This window comes from Fringilla coelebs (assembly GCF_963513975.1).
Source record: "Fringilla coelebs genome assembly, chromosome: 12".
Taxonomy (NCBI): Eukaryota; Metazoa; Chordata; class Aves; order Passeriformes; family Fringillidae; genus Fringilla; species Fringilla coelebs.
Genome location: NC_140038.1, coordinates 16,375,041 through 16,397,027, shown reverse-complemented (window position 1 = coordinate 16,397,027; position 21,987 = coordinate 16,375,041). Strand labels below are relative to the sequence as shown.

The 21,987-nt window shown below is 51.7% G+C and overlaps 1 protein-coding gene across 1 annotated transcript in view; it reads right to left on the bottom strand.

The window, feature by feature from the left end:
• The window catches only part of ST8SIA2 (ST8 alpha-N-acetyl-neuraminide alpha-2,8-sialyltransferase 2), a gene marked incomplete at its 3' end in the record, with an annotated part of 30,383 nt that extends 8,678 nt beyond the window's left edge, over nucleotides 1-21,705 (bottom strand). Inside the window, exons 1-5 of the mRNA XM_084213466.1 lie at nucleotides 21,522-21,705; nucleotides 8,248-8,310; nucleotides 6,185-6,313; nucleotides 5,404-5,661; nucleotides 2,473-2,766 (exon numbers count right to left, since the gene is read on the bottom strand). Coding sequence (XP_084069592.1) covers nucleotides 2,473-2,766; nucleotides 5,404-5,661; nucleotides 6,185-6,313; nucleotides 8,248-8,310; nucleotides 21,522-21,619 — 842 coding nt within the window. The 5' untranslated portion in view covers nucleotides 21,620-21,705. The remainder of the gene's footprint in view (nucleotides 1-2,472; nucleotides 2,767-5,403; nucleotides 5,662-6,184; nucleotides 6,314-8,247; nucleotides 8,311-21,521) is intronic.
• Between the last annotated feature and the right edge of the window lie 282 nt (nucleotides 21,706-21,987).

Sequence of the window (21,987 nt, the reverse complement as noted above, 5' to 3'; positions counted from 1 at the left end):
AGGAAGGATTCCAGGATTCCAGGAAGGACTCCAGGAAGGAAGGAAGGACTCCAAGAAGGAAGGAAGGACTCCAGGATTCCAGGAAGGATTCCAGGAAGGATTCCAAAAAAGAAGGAAGGATTCCAGGAAGGAAGGATTCCAGGATTCCAGGAAGGATTCAAGGAAGGATTCCAGGATTCCAGGAAGGATTCAAGGAAGGATTCCAGGATTCCAGGAAGGATTCCAGGAAGGACTCCAAAAAAGAAGGAAGGATTCCAGGAAGGAAGGAAGGATTCCAGGATTCCAGGAAGGATTCCAGGAAGGGAGGCATGATTCCAAGAAGGATGGAAGGATTCTAGGAAGGCAGGATTCCAGGAAGGAAGGCAGGATTCCAGGAAGGAAGGAACACACTGCTTCAAGGCAGAGCCGCGTTGCTCCGTGCATGGGACAGCACTGATCCCTTGGGATTCTCCCCAAATCCCTGCACCTCCTGCAGCTCCTGCCAGCCACAGGTGGTGGCTCCAACAGTGCCCTGCTGGAGCTGCACAGGGACACCCACTGTGCCAGCCAGCCCAGCTGGACCACAGGGCTGGGGCACGAGAGGCCAGGAAGATGCTGTGAGTTGGAAGATAAGCCCAGCAGCTGAGCTTGTGGAGGCATCCTCCTCTCCCATAGGAAAGGGATGCCTAACCCATGCCAACTCCTCTGCAAAGCTCCCTATGGGAAGTTTCTGGCACTAGCAATGGTTGCCAGCACAGGATTAGCAGCCTGTTGATTTAGAGGGCTTATTACAGAAGCTTAATTCTATTTTGACAGATGAAAGTAAGTCAATTATAGCTAGAAATAGATCTGAATTTGGGTTGTGGGATTTTTTTCCTTCCTGTCTTCCCCTCCTGTGAGTTGTGGTATCACTTCCTTCCCTTTCTTTACCTCAAGGCCAGTGTTTTCTGAGAGATGCCTCTCTGGCCCCGGGAAGCCTCTAACACAGGCACCTGGGGCAGATGTGGCACTTGCTCATTCTTGCTCCTGTGAGGCACCCTGGCACCACTCCCCTCCTCCCAGCCCCACCAGGCTGCCCTAGAGCCCCTCCTTGGGCTTGCTCCTGGCAGAAATGACCCCAAAACCTGTCCCCTCCCCACCCCCAGCACTGACACGACCTGAGCTGGGGCAGGAAGCACCCAGCAGGGACCACCTGACTGCAGAGCTCAGACCCAGAGGTGTGCAGGAGAAGTGCTCAAAGAGATGAAGGAACATTAATGCTGAGGCTTTTTACAAGTGGGAGCACCAGCTACACGAGGAAATTGCCATCCTGTGAGATTAACGGGGTCTAGTCAGGATCAGAGGACAACTACTGCCATAAGTCATCCCCAGCAAAAGTCACTGCCTCTACTCCCTAAATGCCTAAGGAATCATGATCTTCCTAGAGAAATAAAGCACAAAACCAAGAGCCTACCCCATTCCCAAGTCACTTACATGAACATCTCACCCCTGAGGCTCTCTTTCTTTTATTTTCTTTCTTTTCTCCTCCCCACCACAGCTGTGTCTCCTGTACACCCGAAGATCAGGCAGAGAACAGAAAGAGCCTTTCCTTCCCTCAGAGTAAACCCAGTCACCACCACCTGGCCCTGTTTATGTGACCAGCAGGACCAGACCCCATCACTCCCCTCCCAGCCAGGCTCACACGAGCTCCCTGCCTTGAGGAGCCATGTCAGACCCGTGCCACTGAAGCACAAGGTGACAAATCTCATTGCTAGCTCAGTGCACACCCATTTCTCCAAGGAAAGCCCTGACCACAGGCTTGGGAGTTATGGTGATGCCCCAGGAAATCCCTGGAGGTTCGGATATTGCTAAAAGCCTTCACGCTCAAAGAGCACATTGTGGAGCCTCTGCTCACAAGTTCTTCTCTGTCACTGTCATATTTTCTGAAAAATCCTCTTTGCCCAGGATTCTTCTCCTGGGAAGCTGAGAAGCCTCAGAGAGGGATGAAAACAATAATTATCTGATTGCTTCTCCTGTGTTTGCTGCTTTGGAATGTGGCTGGAGATTGTTTATCCCACATGTGAATTGTTTTAATGACCAATCACAGTCCAGCTGTGTCGGGACTCGAAGCAGTCACAGAAGAGTTTATTATTCATTCTTGTTAAGCCTTCTGTAAGTATCTTTTCTCTATTCTTTAGTATAGTTTTAGTATAGTATTCTTTAATATTATTCTTTCTAGCATTCTTTATCATTATGATATTATAATATAATATCATAAAATAATAAATCAGCCTCCTGAGAACACGGAGTCAGATTCTCAACTCCCGCTCCGTCCTGGGGACCTCACAAACACCACACTCATCTGGGGACCATCCACCACCCCATCCTCAAGGTCTGCAGAAGGGGACAACTGCTGCTGTTTTCCTCCAGGAAAACAAGCTGGGGATCCCTCCAGCCTGGGGATCCCACCAGCCCAGGGATTCCTGGCAGGGAGCTCGGCGGGGCGGCGCTCACCCTCGGACCGCGTGCAGCAGGCGCAGCGAGGGGTAGGCAGTCCTGACGTTGATGTGGTGCTTCAGGATGAGCTCGTTCACCCACTCCACTCTCTCCTTGCCCCCCTTGGCCATGAAGGCTGGGATCCAGAGGATGCTGCCGTTGAGGCTGTGCAGGCGCTGCAGCAGCTTCTCCCGCCACGTCTCGTTCACCAGGTCCTCGAAGGCGCGCTGGATCACCGAGGGGTTCATGGTCACCAGGTCTGTCTTCATGCCCACGTCCTGGGAGTACTCCTGCACGGGGGCCAGGTTGCACCTGCAAGGGGGAACAGCCAGCAGCCCTGTTCAGTGCTCTCAGAGAGGGCAGGGACGGGCAGGAGCGGGGTGTGGTGCCAGGGCTGGGGGCGTTCTGCCCGTTCGCCCGCGCTTTTGGGAGGGAGAGGAGGGAGAATGACCCTCTGCAGTAAATTAGTGATGGTGAGCCATCTCCCTCTCAGGACACCAACCCTCAGCATGATGGCAATGCACACATGTCTCCCTGGGACAAGGCTGGTGTCAGCCACAGCTGTGGTGTCTCCTGGGTGGTTTGCAGGGAGAGCAGCTCTTCTGGTGCCTCTCAAAAATAACATGAGGAACAAAGCTCCAGTCTCTGCTCTCATGGCAGATTTCAGACAAAACAGCCTTTTCCACTCAGGGAAAGCACTTGCCTCTTAATTCCAGCCCTGCTGGAGTAACATTATCCAAAGGATTTTCTCCCCTGGCAAACCTCTGCAAACAGCAGACCTGGTGGCACCAGTGGTGACACTGACACCAGCGGGAGGGGGATGACAGGAAATGGTCTCCACGGGGTCTGGCTGTCTGGAGGCTGTGACCCTCAAAAAACTCCTTTTTTCTGTAGTGTTCATTGGTGCCTCCTCTCAGATTGTCCATGTGGGCACATGCATCTCGAGCTCCTGTGCCACAGCAGTGTGAGGGCTGAGGGCCTGTGGGACAAAGGGCCAACAAATCACCCTGGTTACAGACTGGTTTCCTACAGCTCCTTGAGGGGGGTCAGCTGTGTCTGTGCCCTGCCCATGGCACAGGGCAAATGGCACTGGGAACCAGCTGATGGGGAGATGCAGAGATGCTCCCCCAACATCCTGAAAACCAGAGGCTACCCATGTTTGCACACTGAGTGCTCTGCTGTGGTGTTTGATAGTGAAGTCACAGTATTTAATGAGCAGGAATTGCATCCTAAGCATCTGCCTTGATAATCAGATATTATTACTGTTTTCCCTACTTACAGATGGGAAAACGAAGGGAAAAATCAGCTATTGGCATGGGGGCATTTTGATTGACTCATCACAGGAGTGAATTCAGTAAAAAGAAACATTGGACCTGCATCCTGGACACAGACCCAATCACTGGTCACTGCCAACCCTGCTGCAAAGGCTGCCTGGATGGAGCAAACCTTCCTCAGGAAGATGCAGGTTCCAGCAGTGGCTCAGACAACCTGCAGTGGGAAGTGTGTCTGTGCCAGACCTGCACCAGCACATGGCTGGGGAGAAGGTGCTCAAAATCCCCATCCTCACATCCAGAAAAGCTTTTCTCCAGCAATTTTGCTGCCTGACATGAATGCCCCTCACTAAACTTTGCCAGAAGCACTTGTGCTCCAGTTCAGGATAATGCTCTATCCCCTGTGGGCAGGCTGGAGCTGCCAGCAGCCAGGCAGCCAGAGCTGCAGGGTTTGAGAGGGGGACAGAGGTGACATTATCCTCATTCCCACGTCACACCAGCACCGCCTCTGTGAGCTGCTGATGGATTGGGCTGTCCTTGTAATAGACTCACCAGAAAACAAATGTCTGCATGTACATAAATCATCTGTGGATTCCACAGCCTCCCAACTAACAGGGGCATCGGGCTGGGAGGGCAGGAGCTCCTCCTCTCCACTTCAGACACCTCCAGGAGTGAATTTGGTGTGTCCCAGCAGGGCTCAGGATGCGCTGCTGCAGGTCCCTGGGGCAGTGCAGCTGCAAGGACAGTGGCACTGGGGACAGAGGGGACACAGGGCAGTGTCACACCTGGGCATGTGGCGCCAGGCATTTTGTGGTGCACCCTTGTGCTCGAGGGCAGACGTGAATCAGGTTTGTAACAGCCCACATGGGGTTTGCTTGCAAGAGGACAAACCTGAGAGAAGAGGAGGCTGAGGGGGTGAATGGTGCACCATGAGAAGAGACAAGGTGCACTCACAAGAACACGTGGGGAGCACCTGGAGATGTGTGCAAGGGTTTCCAGCAGAACTCTGAGTGCATGTAGGGCTGTGAGCCTGTGCTGCCCCAGCTGAGCTGGACTCCAGCCCCCTGCACTGCTCCCAAAGCCTCTCTGTGTCACCATCATATTTTCTGAAAAATCCCTTTGCCACGATTTCTTCTCCTGGGAAGCTGAGAAGCCTCAGAGGGAAATGAAAACAATAACTGTCTGTCTGCTTCTCCTGTGTTTTGCTGCTTTGGAATGTGGTTGGAGATTGTTTATCCAACAGGTGGTTGTTTGATTGGTTTCATGTGAATTGTTTTTACTTAATGACCAATCGCCATCCAGCTGTGTTGGGACTCTGGAAGCAGTCAGGAGTTTTAATTAGTAAGCCTTCTGTAAGTATCCTTTCTCTATTCTTTAGTATAGTTTTAGTATAGTTTTAGAATAGTAATGTAATGTAATATAATGTAATGTAATATACAAATAATATGTAATCTATAAATATATAGTATACTAATATAAATATAGTAATAGAATTAATTATTTAATTAATATAATTATAGTTATTAATTATTAACAATATAGTAAATATAACTATAAATATGTAGTATAATGATATAAATACATATATAAATAATATAAAAAATAAATTAGCCTTCTAAGAACATGGAGTCCTGCCACAGGGGAACCCCAAACCCGGCACAGCTCGTGCCCTCCCTACCTTATGACGAAGCTGTGAGCGTCGATCTCGGGGCCACAGCCACTGCTGAGCAGCACCCCCGAGTTGCCCACGATGGCACAGCTGGGGAACTGCTTGCCCTTGAGGGGAGAGGTGCGGGGCAGCAGCTCGTACAGGTTCTGGGACACGTTCATGGTGCTGTCCCGGTCAAAGACGTAGTGGATGATGTCCCCCGGCTTCAGCGTCCCCTTCAGCACTGAAATGTCCTTCTCTGCATCCAGGAACTTCAGGATCTGTTTTCTGAGCACAGGGAAGAAAAGAGCCTTGTCAGGAGAGGTGCAGAGATAAGCTGGGGCAGGTGTAAGATGAGCTCCTGCCTCCTGGCTGCCCTCGCTCTCTGGCCAGTCCATCTGACTGTGCTCTCCAGGCACAGCTTACAAAAGGATATCTCCATCTCAATGCCTGCTCCCTCTCCACTCCTCCCTGCCCAGAGCAGGCTACCACAGTCAGCCCACGATCAGTGAGGGTCCCTGAGTTTACCCAGGCAAGAAGATCTCCTTCCCTCTGTGACCCATCACTTGCACACACAAATTCCACTTGGCCTGAAAAACAGGGGCTCAAGTGCTCCTTGTTTTGTTGTTGCCAGGCCAGCTGGCTTAGCTGGGAATTCATTTCCAGGCAATCGTTTACAGATATGAAGCCTATCTCGGCAGGAGGTAAGTCTTTTTATTTCTTCCTTGACTTCTTTAGATGATACACAATTTGCCAGCTTGCACTGGAGAGGACCAAATCTGTCTCTTGTCCTACAGGTAATTACCAGTACCTGATCTTCAAAGAGAGTGTCTGGTTGTGTCTCCATTTAGATGAGGCTGGTTTAATGTTGTGCTTAATGCTTTCATTACTTCTGTCAACAACAGCTGGAGATGAGGAGTCATTTATTACTACTTCAGCTCTAGAGAAAAGAAAGTCGGGGAGAGGGAGACAGAATCCGTTAGCATCCCAATGGCACTTCTAATCACAGTCTTCAGCTCTGGCTGCTGGAATTCAAACTTCATCAGAAAAGCCAAATTGTAGTTATTAGCTAAACAAGAAGTGAAAGCCTGTTCGTATTCTGCTGCACTCAAGCAGACAGACAGAGATCCTTAAATACCCGCTGGCTTCCACCAGCACAGACTGACAGCCAGGCACAGCTCCACACAAAACACACCATTACACACCGAGCTGCAGGGAAGGCATGCACAGAAAAACACACAGTGACAGGCTGGCAGATGGGCACTTGCAGACAAGACACCCCAAAGCCCCCAAAATTCTCTAAGAAACTCCCTAGCCAAGGTGGCTGCCCTGCTGCCTCGTGGTCACACACGAACATCCCAAAGTGGAGCCAGCTCAGCTCCTGGAGAAGATTAAAATCCTCACCAGAGAGGAGCAGCCCTCTCTTCACCCAGTGGAGAAATTAATTCAGCTGAGCTGCTGGGTGCTGCTTGTGAGACTGGGCTGTGAGCATCCTGCACTAAGAGGGGCAGGCTGGCTCATTGGAAGTTTTTTCCCTCTTTAGAATTGAGCACAAGGATTTCAGCACCCATATCACCTGTTCCAGACCAAGAAAGGAGCAGCAGCCAGAGACCACTGGGACACACCAGTGTTTAATCCCTGCTTAAAGAAGCAAATCAGCCCCAGCACTTCTGTGACTAAAATCAAACTGCATGAATTGCAGGGGCTTCCAAATGTTTGATTCCAGCTGGCTGCCCTCCTAAAAGAAAAGCCGAACATCTCATCAAGAAGATGAGGTGCTTGTGTATCTGTAGACAGATATCTGTATCTGTGTGTGTATGTGCAGACCCAAAAAAGCCTTCACCCTTCAGAGCAGTCTGAAAAATACACAGCCAAAGCACTTGCTATCAGCTAAAGGGAATCTCCCTCTCCACTGCAAAGGGCTTCTTCCGGCTGGGAAATGCTTTGTAAATAAATGTATTTATATGAAGCGTGTAAACCCCAAGGAGGGAGTGGAATGAGAGGTGGGGCAGAGGTGGTGGCCCAGGCTCATGGACAAACATCCAGCTCCTGGGAAGGTATCTCCAGCTCAGGGAAAGAGCTCCCCAGGACACATTGTGGCTCACACTGTATAATGTGCCGAAAAGGCAAGGAAATGTGTTTATAAATGCTGGCTGCCAGTGTCCTGACGTGTGTGTGTACTGTACCTCTCCAGAGGCTGCCAGTCTGCTGGATTTGTTTGTTTCTTGCATTTTGCTGCATCACTCATGTCTTGGAAACCTTACCTAGAAGGTGTCAAAAATCATAACTGAAGTAGGGTAAAGCAATCCAGGGAATAACTCTGGGTTTTTTGTTTTATCCATTTTCTGTGCTTTGGTCATGGGTGGTGACATCATCACAGGATGATATCACTCTTCCTTGCACGCTGTCACAAAGCTTTTCAAACATGCCACTTGGCAAGGCTGGGCTGACAGGGAATCTTTGTGAAAATGACACAGAGAGACACTGAATGGGGCTGGGATGCCAGGGAATGACTCTGCCACAAAGGGACTGCAACAAAACTGGAGTTCTGATCCCAAACACGGTGATTGCTCCTCTAATAGCACTTAGAACTATGGAAAATAGCAACTCTATCACTGACTTATTTTCACAATAAGTAAACTCTTTCTCATTCTCTCAATCACCACAGCTTCCAGATCCTTGGTTATTTGCAAATGATTATTGCACTGAGCTGGAAGAAGGAGGGGGGGGGAATGATTAAGAAAATGCAAAGCAGAAGTGAAAAGGAACAGATACATTTGCTAAATAAGAACAGCACTATCCACCGAAGAGGAGAAGCAGATTAATAGCTGCCTTACAGCAAAAACAAATGAACACAAAATCTAATTTACAAACCTATTAGATTTGCTATGTAAGCTGTTCACAGCTGATCTGATTGTACCTCTGCCTCCAGAACTCCTGCAAGACAAAGGAAATGCATTATTTATAATTCCAGCTCCTTTCTGCCAAGCATTGTTCAACAGTCAAGAGATCCTGCTCTGAGGGGCTCCGAGCGGAAACGCTGCCACGCCGCCCGTGTCCCACCCCATCCAGAAGGGAGATGTCCTGATGCCTGGAAGGATTTTCATCCCTTGTCACCGTGCCCTGCTGTGACCACGAAGCCATTCTGGCAAAGAACACCCCGAGCCACCCCAGTTAATAATCCCTGTGTGATCTAACCAGCCATCACAGACACCTGGTCCTGCTGCCACAGCAGAGTGCGCCCTACAGCTGCATTGAATACATCTCTGTACCAGCCAGGTGTTAGCAGTGCACACAGAAGCTCTCCTCCATCTCCAGGCTGCCAGTGGACTTGCCCTGTCCTTTTCAGGTAGGGACTGAATGATCTGGACAGATCCCACCGCTGTCTTCATCCTGGCTTTAGTTGAGAACATCCAATATCTCTATTTTACACAGCCTCCTTGACTTGTGCAGACCTCACACTCTCAGTGTACCTTCTCCCAGCTCCCAGGGACCCAGGCCAGCCCACCCCAATCCTGTGAGCACCTTCAAGCTCCTTCTCCCCACCTTTGGTGTAACTTGGCTGAAGCTGCAAGGCCAACTCTACAACAGCTGGAGCTGAGACCTGAAGTGACAGCAGTGTCCCTCCCATGGCCTGACACCACCACACAAGGACAGATGTCAGACCAGTCTGACCAAGACCTGTGGGAATGAGCAGCCAAAGTTTCCAGCACTTCCATGAGGCTATATTAAAGAACAGGCGGACCAAGCCCCTTCAGAGAACCACACCATTGACAGGAGCTGTGAATCCTCACTTAAATACATACAAGTATTGCTCTGCATCTAGCAGAGCTCCTTCTTGCTTCAGCTTGCTGTTTTCAGAGGGGTCACAGAGAGCAAACCACCCACCCTGTGATGCTCAAGGGAGCTGGGCTCCCATTCAGACACGTTTTAATGCCATGTCCTCACTGCTCTGTTTTATTGTTCCTGTTGCACAGATATCCCAATGAGCACACTCATAAAGAGAACCGAATTCTCTTCCAGCAGAAATATTGCTACCCAGAAATATACACCTTAATGAAAATGTATCTCAGGAGAATGTATTCCTACCAGTTCTGAAAAAAAAAAATCCCAAATGCATTAGACAAAAATGAAAGAGAAAAAGCCTGTGTGAGTGTGCTTGGTGCCATTAAAAAGGATTTTCAGACTTGCTGGATGCCACATAAATCCCCTCATTAGGCTGAGCACAGCCCTCAGCACCACGTAGCATCAAACCCTTGGAAATGCCACCATGGTTTTCCTTTTCCTCCCTCCTGCCAGAGACCATCCAAGGTCGAATCAGAGTGATTCCTGCCCTCCTCTGTCCCTTGACAGAGCCGAGAGCCTGCGAGCTGTTTCATTTTTTGGTGCATCAAGGGAACAGCAGGGCTGGCACATTCCTGGAGCCTGGTGGCATTTAACAAGCCTCCACATTAATGGGGTTCACGGCAGGGTGTGGGAGCAGGCTGGATTAGTGTGCAAACCACACACCTGCTCAGAGCCATCTCCTCTGAAGGAGCTTCCAAATGGGATTCACACTCCTTCACACTCGCTGTAGGACAGACAAAGCTTAGAGAAAGAAATGGTTTTTTCCCCTGAATACATGCTGGTTCACACGTGAAAGGAAAAAAGGTAAATTAGGAAGTAGAGAAGACTGTTCCCTAGGTGTTAGTTCCTATCTCATCCATGTTTTGTGGCTACAGCAGGAAGGATTCAGAGCATCACAACATATTATTCAAATGCATTTATCCAGTCTGACTTCACATGCCCCCAGTGACAGGTCTGTGTGCTTCCTCCTGGAATTAAGGCAGGTGTAGGGGCTGGAGATGCTGGATGTGAGGAAGACAAGTTGAGAGCACCTGTGTGCAGCCTGGTGGGGAAGGGGACTGGCTGCCAGCTGAGAACCCCCTCAAGGACAGTGTCAGGGGTTACTCTCTCCTCACACGCTGTGAAAAGCAAAAATATTGCAATGCAGACTGAGGCACAAAGGGTTCTGCTGTCATAAATGAACAGGGAGGAGGCAGCTTACGGGTGGAGGAGAGCAAGGCTCTGCTGACCATCTTCCACTGGCACTGGGATCACTGCTCTGCTGGCCACGATGCTCTCGTGGGCACCTGAGATGCTGGCCAAGACACTGCTCCCTGTGCCAGCCTTGGCTTCTCTCTCCAAGACAGGGAGACTGCCCAAAGCTGAGACATGGTACTTGGCTGAGCTGGTGTAGTGGATCTGAAATGCTCCCAGCTGTCAGTCCTTTGGTGCTTTGTGTGCCACACTACAACTTCAGGACGTTTTCCCTACAATCTCCCTTTGCACAGTGGAAGGCCACATGTGCTGCAGGATGTCCTGGGGTGGGTGGCCCTGTCCAGCCACCCTGCTCTGCTCAGCCCACTGGTGGGTCCCAGCCAGACAAAGCAGCTGCTCAAAACACCAGAAACTGAGCCAAGCACAGCATTCTCCAAGGTCTGCCATAGTTCATCACCAACACAGGCAAGCCAGGACCCCTGTATAGCTTCACTTCCCCCACCTGGGAAGGGGAAAACATTTAGAAATGGAGGGTACTAATTAGGAAGCACATGTTAAAAAAAACCCCCAACAAACCACAACAAAAAACCCCAAAAACCCCAGTCCATTTTATTACACCTTCCTGACCTGGAGTTTCAAATCCCTTTGCTTCAAAAGGCAAAGACCAGCCTCGATTAAAATAGCACAGATAGCATTGATTTTGAAAAGCTTTCTAGTGCTACACTGTGTTTGGACTGAATTGCCTTATTAATCTAGTTGTTATCAGTTTCATTGTATAGCCAGCTCCACAAAGTACCAACCTGCTTCCTAATCCTATTATTTACAAAACATTTTTCTTTGGGCTTCTGTTGGGATGTTTTCCAGTGATAAGTTGCATCTATATGTGCTAATGCCATCTTACTGACTTATGCCATCTTTTCTCATTTTCTCTGAGATTTCCAAGCTGCATTGCCACTATCTAAGATATTATATAGGTCAAAACGTTCTGTGCTCAGATCTAAAGTGACACTGATTCATATATCAGAGGATGTAAAAGAAAAATTGTCATATGGTTCAGGTCTTAATTTTCCCAGATGAATAATTTGTGACGAATCAGGTATGCAAAGACTCCTCTATTCACCCCCTGTGAATGGGTCAGTTTAGGGTTTTTATTTCCCTTTTCATCGTTTCCTGCTTCTTAAATGCTTCTCTTAATTGTTGCTAGGTAAGTTTGGTCTCGCTTGGAGCCACTTGGACACGTGAAATCAAAGCTGCTTTGAGTGAACAAGTAGGTCACAGAGCCTCGTTGGGAGAGCAGGTCTCCACGAGCAGACTCCACATGTCCACGTTCCCAGGCTCACAAAGTAGGAAATGTGTTTTCCACGGCGTATTTTACGATGCCCACCCCCAAGTCCTGCTTCCCCCCAGCATTTGTGGCAGGTGACACACATGGGAAGAGAAACAGGAGCTGACTGCAAATTTCAGCCACACCCAAGCACCCATTTCATAGCCCACAGAATGATTTGGGTTGGACAGGACCTTAAAGATCATCTTGTTCCAACTCTCTTGCATTTATCCACATTTGTGAAGCTCATTCCTGGTGGAACAAAACCTCTGCCTCTTCCTGACCCTGGGCAACCCAAGTCATCCTCTTCTCCCTCCTCCACATAAAAGTTAGATAATAGTCCCTTGGGGGATTATTAAGCTGAATTTATCCACCTGAATTCCCCAGGAAGAGAGTTCAGAGTGCCACAATTTTTACCTGAGGGGTTCAAAAGACTAACACCTACTAATTAGGTTTTCACAACCTGCTTTTATGTTAGGTGCATTTTATGATCCTTGTTTTACAGCTGGGACACTGGGGGTGAAGCAGCTTGGCCCTCAACACCAAAAAATGAGTTCCACAAGCCAGGAGCAGGCACTGTGAGCTTCCAGCAGACCTGTCCTCTTGAAAATGCTGCTCTTTACTTGCTGAGTGTGATTCTTGCTGGGTGAGAGGGCCCAGAGGACACAGGAATTGATCTGCAAAGGTTTCACTGGCCCAAAGAGCAGAGGCAGCCAACAGTCTCCTGAGATGGCTGCAGACTGTGCCCATTAATGCAGTCTGTATCTATTTAAAAAAAAATAACAAATCACCACCTATATTTACTTTGCTCTTTAAGGAATGCTCTGATGTTTTCCTCAGGACCAGAACTGCTATTTTCTATCTGAAGAGCACACAAGCATGATGCCAGGCCTGGCTAGAGACCACCCACCCACAATCACTGTCCTCCCACCCAGGGGCTTTCCCTGAGGCAGCCAAGTGTGGAGGGGATGTGGAGTGGGATATTCACACCCCCTCTCCTGTGCTGTGGCCAGAGACCTTCACCAAAACTAACACTTCTGGGGGAAAGGATGCACTGCCCAGCCCCTGGAAATGAAGGATATAGATGGCCCTCCTCCTCTCACCTTCTTTAGAGGAAGGAAGAAAAATATACACTGTCAGGGCAAGATGAAATCAAATGAAACTGAGACAAATGGAAGAAGTCAATGAAGGAATAGCCTTATACCTGATGGAAATGGACATAACCCATAAATGGGAAATGCAGAGCTGTCAGTCCCATGCAAAGCAGCCTTGTGAATTTGGTCACCTCTTCCCACACCCCCATCCCACCTCCACAACATCATCCACCCTGCAGGCTCCTTCCCAGGGACCACGAGCAGGTTGGGGGTGCTGAGCATCCCTGCCTGCCAGGTGTGCCAGGGGCTCCTCATCAGCTCTGCAGTAAATGTGAGCAGGGTTTGACCCTGGCAGCCCTGCCTGGCTGAGAGCCACGGTGTGTGAGCACTGCAGGTGTCTGCTGAGGACACGAGGGGATGGAGACACGTGGGGCTGCAAAACAGACAGCTACTGCTTAATGAGGAACGTGCCAATTAGTGTGAAACGCTTCTGAGAGAAAAGCAGTGACAAATCAGCAGGAATGGGGCAGCTCTGACAGCAGATGGACACGAGGCAATGGCAGAGATGCCTGTGGCAGCCTGTCACCAGGACATTGGTTTTCCTGAGCCACAAAAGTGTCTCTTGCACCTGTGCAGTGTCAGCTCTCACATCCACATGCATTTGCCACAACATCAGCACAGCATCTCAAGATGCTCTTGTTCAATCAAAGACAAAATACTCACAGGGCTCAAACGGCAGACACTTCCTCTCTCCCTATCCTGAGTACTGGCAGGACCTTATCCCCTCCTTCCTCTTTAAAACATTATTCGTGGCATCAGCTCTTTTTCTCTGGCTGTGTTAATGAAACAGCCAGCAAAGAAATAGACATTGAAGCAGGCAAAAAACATCCAGAGGGGCTTGGGACCGGGCAGAGTGTGTGTATATTTCGTATATGTTTGTGTAATTTAGGTTATTTCTCTTTTTTTTCCTTCTGGAAGGGAGAAAGCAAAAACCCCAAAAGTTCAGAGAAGATCTAGAAAGTAGCTGAGACAAAAGCCTCACTGCTTACAAAACATGTCTACACTACACATTTGTCCTGAGGTAATTTTTTCTGCTAACAGAGCAGAGCTCTCAGGGAGCACAAACAGCAGAGCATCAAGCTTGCAGCAGAACCTGTCACCCTGAGCATCCCTGCCCCAGAAACCAGAAATCCCAGTGGCTGCTGCAGCACCTTGGGTGCCACACACCTTGGGAGATGGTGCAAGATGAAACATTCTCATGTGGGGCTGTGGGCCCTTGGGCCCATCCTCCTACACCCCTCTCATCCCTTCTCCCAGTGCTCTGTGCAGCACTCTGCAATACTGAAGGTCTCATGTGGTTTCTTCTTTCCCCTGTTGATGCAGATGCTGGGGACCCCTCCTGAGCAGAGACACCCTCCTGGGGCAGCTCTTCTGTATGAGCATCCCCAAAATAACATCTGCTGCCTACACAAAGAGGGCTGGGAGTGCTTGGGGGAGAACTACACCCCACAACCAGCAACTGAGCTGTCCCAGGACAGTGATGTAGATCCCAGACCACAATGTCCAGCTGCCAAATACCGAAAAGCCCATGGTGGGTTCAGAGCTGGACCTCCTCTCCCCACCCTGGCTCACAAAGCTACCATGGGAAGCAGTAAGAAGTTTAATTACCCACTGAGCAGCTGCTGGTTGCCAGCTGAGTGTGCTGCTGGGTGTCTGCAAAAGGTGCTGGAGATCCCTCACAACAATGCTGAACTTTTGCAGGGGGAACACAGGTGCTGTTGTAGCCAGTGGCCAAGAGCTGACTGATACCCCTGAAGGTGCTGGCAAAGCCTGGCTGTAAGAACCACAACCTTGTGCCAGACACATGGGTGATACACTGGGATGCTGCAGGACTGAGGATGCCTTGAGAGAGCGCTCCAAAGCTGTGACAAAATGTGTTTTTCAAGGCAGCCCTGCCTATGGAGAGCGTGCTCAGCACCAAGACACTGAGCCCAGGCTGGGGTTTGTGCTTGTTTGGGACGGTCCCAGGGGATTTCTGCATGCAACCACAGTGACATGATTTGCAAAAGCAAGAAGTATTCAGACCTAAGTTTGGACAGAGCTCTCAGCCCACACCACTGTCACTGCTCTGGCAGGTTTCAGCAGGGCTGTGCCCGTTTCCTTGGATCAGTCCTTTCACTTCCCAATCAGAGCCAATCCTGCTGCCGCTGATGAAGATGCATCTCCCAAGGACACCACCACCATCAAGGCTGCTGCCAGCCAAGACAAGGATTTACAGGGGAAATGTGAAGAAAAAGGAGCTGTAAAGATACTCTCCTTTTTTCCTCTTTCTTTTTTCTTTCTTTTTCTATTGCATTGCAAGGGACTGAGAAGCTGACACCTGTCTGCTCTGCAGTGGTGTTTGCTGAAGGACACCTGAAACTGCACCTCCAGTGAATTTACTTTGCCAGGGAACTTGCTTGTTTCCTGAGGCCACTGGGGATGGAAGCCAGAGAAACAGCAAAATAATTATTATCTAATCTTGTACTTTGGGCTTATTTCTTGCTGCTGAAGAAGACCCAGGCCCAGGGGAAACAAATGTGGGAGGCAATTAGAAGAAGTCCAATTTTGGTTTGGTTTTGGAACAACTGGTTTTTACAGGATCTGCGCCTGATGTATTTAAGCAGCGCTATTCTCAAGGATGAAAAAGCAAAATACCTGTAGAATCACAGAATCATGCAGATTAAAAATATCCTTTAAGATCACTGAGTCCAACAGTCATCCCAAGACTGCAAAGTCCAGCATGTCCTAAGAGCCACACCAACACATCTTTTAAAAACCTCCAGGGATCATGACTCCACCACTTCCCTGGGCAGCCTGTGCCAATTGCTTGTCAGACCTCTCACTGAAGAACTTTTTCCTGCTACCCAATCTAAAACTCCTCTGGTGCTGGTTAGGGCCATTTCTTCATCTTATCATCAGGACAGCCTGAAAGCCCAAGGAAAGATAAAGGCACTCCTGTTAAATGCTTTTCCTGGAAGATCAAAAGCCCATCTGCCACGTGAGAGAAAACCAAGCCCTTGAGTTCATCCGTGCCTGGGGAAGGCTGGGAGGGGTGGTGATGGTCGGGAAAGGCTGGGAGGGGAGGTGGCAGCAGCAGGATCTGCTGTGTCACTGCTGGCCCTGGTCCCAGAGGAGGCTGAAGCTCTGAAGTCACCCTGAGCTGCTCAACAAGCCTTCCCTAAAGGAGCCATCACTCACTGCTCCGTGCTCTCTGCTGGGACAGAAAGGTGTCCTTTGCACTCCCAACTGCAATTCTGCACTTGCAGGGGTAGAGGTGGTTCACAAAAAGCCCACCTGGGCGAAAAGGAAACCTGAAGCCCTGCTGGGAACTGCTTTATTGTCTCCATTGCCCTGGTCACATGAACTGGCTTGGCTACAGCAATAGGGCATCCAAGAAAGGCTGGCTGGTGGTTTGCATCCTCCTACCACAGCTCTCCTCACCAGCAAGGTCAGAAATTTCCTCCTTGGGGGTCCTGTAAGCTGCTGACAACCAGTGCTGGGCTGAGGAGTAACTTTTCTACAGACTGGAAATCCCTTAGCACTGGCTTTTCCTTTTTGTTTCACTTGGGGGTCCGTGAGTGCTTTCCATCCTGCTGATCCCAGCCCTCCACTACTCCCAGCATTCTCTCAGAGCTCAGCTCAATGTGGACATTCATTTCCCAAACCTGTTCCAGGCAGGAGCACAGGGGTCTGGACATGTTTTTGTGGCAGGAGGTGAGGGAGAGTTTCATGGGGAGGAGAGGGAGCTCTGCAGCCAACTGAAATCGCTGCTTGTACTTCAGGTTATTGTCGGAAGAGCTGCAATCAAAGCCTACCCTGAGTATTTTCTTACTCAAATCAGGGCTCCAACATTGCTTTTATTTTGCAGCCTGACGTGTCACGGAGCTTTCATTAGAGCCCTGCCATACCCAAGGAGTACAAAGGTCTCCTCTGGCTCCATATCCATGAATACTTCCAGGATGTCTGTGGGCTCCTCTCCTGCCGAGAGCCATTCCTTCTCCAGCCCAACCTGGATAATTGTCGGCTTGTGCACACCCACTGTGTGAGAGCACAAAAGCGCTTGTTGGTAAAATGCAGCACTTTCTCCAGCAAAACTTTCTGCTGGAGAGCAAGTCTTAGACTGACTCTGGGCTGGGTGCAGTGAATCACAGCCTGGACATTCACAGCCCATGGACCAACCCTGACAAGAAGCATTACGGCTACAGCCAGCTCACAGCAAGTGCAGCAGCCTCCATAAAGGACACAAAATCTCTCTTCCCGAGCCTTTGAAAGGCAGGTGTTAGAAAAGGGCACACGAGGAAAAAGTGGCAATTTACTGACAAGCTCCCAGGCAGGCAGGCCAGCAATATCAGAGACTCCTATTCGTCACTTAGAGTGAGCAGAATATAATTCCTCCTGTAATCAGGATGGAAAGCCATGTGGTCCGGGCTAGCAGGGAAAAGCTTGGCTCACATTAAGACCAACCCATTACCAAGTGTCAAGTGCTCCCTAAGATGGCTCAGACTCTAATTCGAGAAGTCACCTGGTGGCAGCGGGTCACCAGCTCCCTCTACAGACAACCAGGACACAGCCGGACCCCTGCAGAACCGCAACAGCAGGCGCACAGTAACAAAGAGAGCCCCCTTAAACCGGAGCAGAATTCTCCTCCTCACCAGCGACAACAGCCACCCCACGGGATGCCGGATGCTTTGTTCTGCTCTGCGGGGACAGGTCGGTGGCGCTGCCCCATCCCGGCGCGGATGAAGGAATGGCTGCGATGCCATCAGCGCTCCCCAAGGCAGACGGGAGCGCGTCTTTTGTTTCCTGCCAGCCAAACAAAGAGCGGGAGCGGTGCATGGAAACGCAGGCGCCACCGGGCTGCAGGAAAAGTTCAGCAGCCCGGAACCAGCTGCCTGTTCGGAAACAAAGTGCCAAGACCGCTCAGCACAGCAATACCTCACGGAGCAGCACACACCGGCGAGCGTGTCCCTGCCCGCCAGCATCCCGCCGGCATCCCGCCGGCATCCCACAGCCCTGCCGGCATCCCACAGCCCCGCCGGCATCCCACAGCCCCGCCGGCATCCCACAGCCCCGCCGGCATCCCACCGCCCTGCCTGCATCCCACCGCCCTGCCGGCATCCCACAGCCCCGCCGGCATCCCACAGCCCCTCCGGCATCCCACAGCCCCGCCGGCATCCCACCGCCCCGCCGGCATCCCACAGCCCCTCCGGCATCCCACCGCCCTGCCGGCATCCCACAGCCCCGCCACCCAAGCCACAAAGCTGTAAGGTGACACGTCCAGACAGGGACAAGGATGTAGCAGGGGGAAAAACCCCCCGCACAAGGGTGGCTGCAGGGTGGGAGGAACGGGCTAAGCAAGAGCGACGCAGCATCAGGAGCGAGAAACTGCTGAATTCTCATCCTTGCCCCAACACCTCTTTGTTTCAGCATCGCCTGGCAGTGGGAGGTGGTATAAGGATGTCTAGAGGAGTGAGATGGGACTGCTTAAGGCACAAACATCTTTCTCAGAAGCCTGTGGCAGGCAGAGCAGCTCCAGCTGCCCTCGGCTCCCACCTCTCTTCACAGGCGAGGCGGGGAACTTATTGTCCAGAGAAACAGCACGGCTTTGGGCTTTTTGTCCTTTTGCCAGTAGTATTATACTCTCTCTTTCTTTTTTACCTAATGAACGTTTTGTGTCTTTCTTCTGAAATTTCTCAGTGTTTGTAGGTGAGAGAAATCTGTTCCCCCCCACTCCCACCCGTACGAGGAACGTTCTTCCAAAGACAATCCGAACCACATGCAGGGGGCAGGGTACGTGTAAAAGTGGGCAAGCTGTTCGCGCCTCACAATAATTAGAGAGTGTTTCCATGCCAAGGAGAAAGAAGAAAAGAGTTGCACCTGCCTGTGTTTCCCAGCCCTGCTCAGTGCCACCAGCCTGCCAGGGGACAGCTGGGCAGCTCCTTCCTGCCCTGCTGCACTGGCCACAGCGAGGGTGGTCTGGGGGGGAAGGGGTGAAGGAGGATGCTGAGCCACACAATACAACAGCCAAACACTCCTGATGTGGAAAAAGGCTGCACAAATATACAGCACCTCCCAAAGCTCTCACAGAGAGGAGCTGCTCCCTCCTGGACACACAGAGAGCTCGTGGAAAACTTTGGAAGGGTCTCTTCTCTACACTGCTGTGCACTTTAGCTGTCACACAGTTCCCTTTACCTACAGGACCTGTTAACAAAAAATGCTATGATGTGGCTCCCACAGTTGAAAACCCTCTATCATCCCCTGACCTGCTGCAGACCAGGCACTCTGCTTTTCCACATCACCACAGCAATACATTTCAGCCAGGTCAGAGCACTGTGCTCACCCTTCCTGGCACCACGGCAGCACACAGGGATGGAGTGCCCATTGTGCCAGGCTTCTGTGCCAGGTGAGCAGTGTTTGGTGCCTTACTGTGTTTGGGATGCAGGAGCTCATTGAACCCAAAACGCTCCAGACATGCAATGGGGAAAAGTGGGTGGGAAAGGACAAAGCAAGAGAAAGGTTCAGTTTGCCCAACTTCATGATTAAATAATATATAATTAATACAGCAGGGTCCCACCTTTGCCCTGTTTATCCCCCTGTGGGAAGCACAGCTGATGTTGGCACTGATCTATGAAAGGTTTGGGGATCATGTGCATCAGAGGGCTTGGGACCCAGGACCCTCCTTCACCCCCTGGGTGCAGGGTGCTCCTCTCCTCTGCCAGTTCCCTGCTGCCTACCCTTTCTGAGGCCATGTGGAACGAGCTGCTCACTGTTCCTACAGAACTCATCTGACCCTGCTGCCGTCCCTGCCGCCGCACAGCTTGGCAGAACTTCCTTGGAGGAGCTACAGCAACAAACTCAGATGCCAGGGTTTGGAGATAAGCAGCCAGCAAACAGCCAATTTCCATACAATGTATAGAAAAGAGGGGAGAAAAAAGACACAATACTGGGAATCCCTAATGAACCAGGGTGAAAAACAGGACAAGTAAGTAACAAAACAGAATAGATTTTCAATAAGGGCACAGCAAGTTCTAGTGGGTAGATCTAGCAGATAGGGGAGGAGAGAGAAGAAAGAACAGAAGCCAGAAAAGGAGATGGGAAGAAAGCAAGGGGATCAGAGCAGCCTGTCCAATGGGGAGGATGCATCAGAAGATTTTAATTTCCTTTATTATTATATAGATAGTGCCAGCTCATTGCAGAGCAACAATTCATCTACCCTGGTAACCCACAGTCTGGTGCTGGATGCTTCTGGACAAGGCTACTGACCTTTAAGCACTTCTTGCCTGTGGCACCCAGCATAACATAACAATGAAACAATAAACAAACATCACTGCATTTCATTTATCATCTCATAAAGGTCCTTGTTTCGGTGTAACACAGTGGACAAAGCCAGCTGATCCCAAACAGAAAGACCTTTGTGTCATTTGGGCACCCCAAGTGCACACCTCATTACTAAAATTATTTGGTTTTCCACATTGCTGTAGCAAGTTCCTTAAGTTAATGCAAACCCTCCTCTTTGCGTTTGTTCCTCTCATACCCTAAATTTCCAAGCAGAGATGGGGTTTATGGGGAGGGTGTTGCTCCTCAGACTGAGGGGCTGCTTTAGCCCCTGCCATACATGGCACCTGAAGGTAAACACCGACCACGACAGTGATCAGTAAGGGGTGATCATGAAGCCCCTAAAGCATCCCACAGGGACACACCAGTGGGTTAAGCTCTCTGCTCCACTATCCCCACCCAACTGATCCCTGCTCAATCTCTCCTATCCCACAGACTGGTCCCTTATCCACCTGCAGACTGCTCCATTACCACCACTCCCATCAGCTGGTGCCCTCTCCACCACACCCATCTGGACCAGCAGTGGCACCTGAGCCCCAGGGCTGCAACTTGCCCCAGCATCCCTGTCCAGCAGATCACTCTCACCAATATCCCACTTAGGGACCCGCTCCATCCGTCCATCAGCACCTGAGCACTGCCCATGCCAAAATCCCTCTCTCCAGACCAGGATCTGCTCCAACATTTTTGATCAGACTGGTACCCACTCCAGCATCCTTACCCAGACCTGTACCTGATAGAGCATCCCTGGACTGGTACCTCAGCCTCTCTAAAAGGACCTCCACATCTCTAACGGGAGCGGTACCTGCTCCGGCATCTCTGCCCGGACGGGTACCTCAGTGTCTGTAAAGGGAGTGGTACCTGCTCCAGCATCCCCACCCGGACCGGCACCTCAGCGTCTGTACCGGGGCGGTACCTGCTCCGGCATCCCAATCCGGACAGGCAGCTCAGCATCCCTAAAGGGACCGGTACCTGCCCCAGCATCCCTACTCGGACCGGCACCACCGCGTCTCTAGCGGGAGAGGTATCTGCTCCCGCAGCCCTGCCCGGCCCGGCGTGGCTGTCCCCGACCCCGTGCCCCATCCTGCCCCGTCCTGCCCGGCGGCGGGGCGGTCCCGCCCGGGGCTGCCTCCGGCCCCGCGGAGCTGCGCGGGAGCGCAGCGCGCTCGCTTCCCACTTGGGCACGGCAAAACCCGGGAGAGCCGGAGACAAAGAAACTGTCCGGGCGCCCGCCCCCTCCGCCGCCGCCACCGCCTCCTCCCCGGTCCCCGGCACCGCTCCGCGCCCCTTCCCCCGCGCGGGGACGGGGGATTTACCCGCTCTCCTCCTCGATCTCCGAGATATCGGCGAAGATGAGGAAACCGACGAGCAGCGTGAGCAGCGCCAGCGTCCAGCCCCGGCACGGCAGCGGCATGGCTCCGGGGCTGGGCCGGGCTGGGCCGCTCCGCGCCGCTCCGCGGGGTGCGGAGCCCGGCGCCGCGTCCCGGCTCGGCGCCGCCGCCGCCGCCCGGCGGGGCCGCTCCGCCCCTCGGCGCCCCCGGCCCGCCCCGCCGGCGCGGGGAGGCTGCGGAGGGGCGGGGAGGGGGCGCTCGGGGCGGGCTCGGCCCCGCCGCCCCCCGCCGCTAAAGTTTGCGGCGCGGCCCCGCGGCCCGCGCGTCCCGTGCGGCCGCACCGCGACCCGGGGTGAGCGCCGGGAGCCGCCGCCTCCGCCGCGCCCTGCGAGCCCCCGGACAGCCCCTGCCGGCTCCTCCAGCCCCGGCCAGCGGGCTGCGCTCCTCGCCG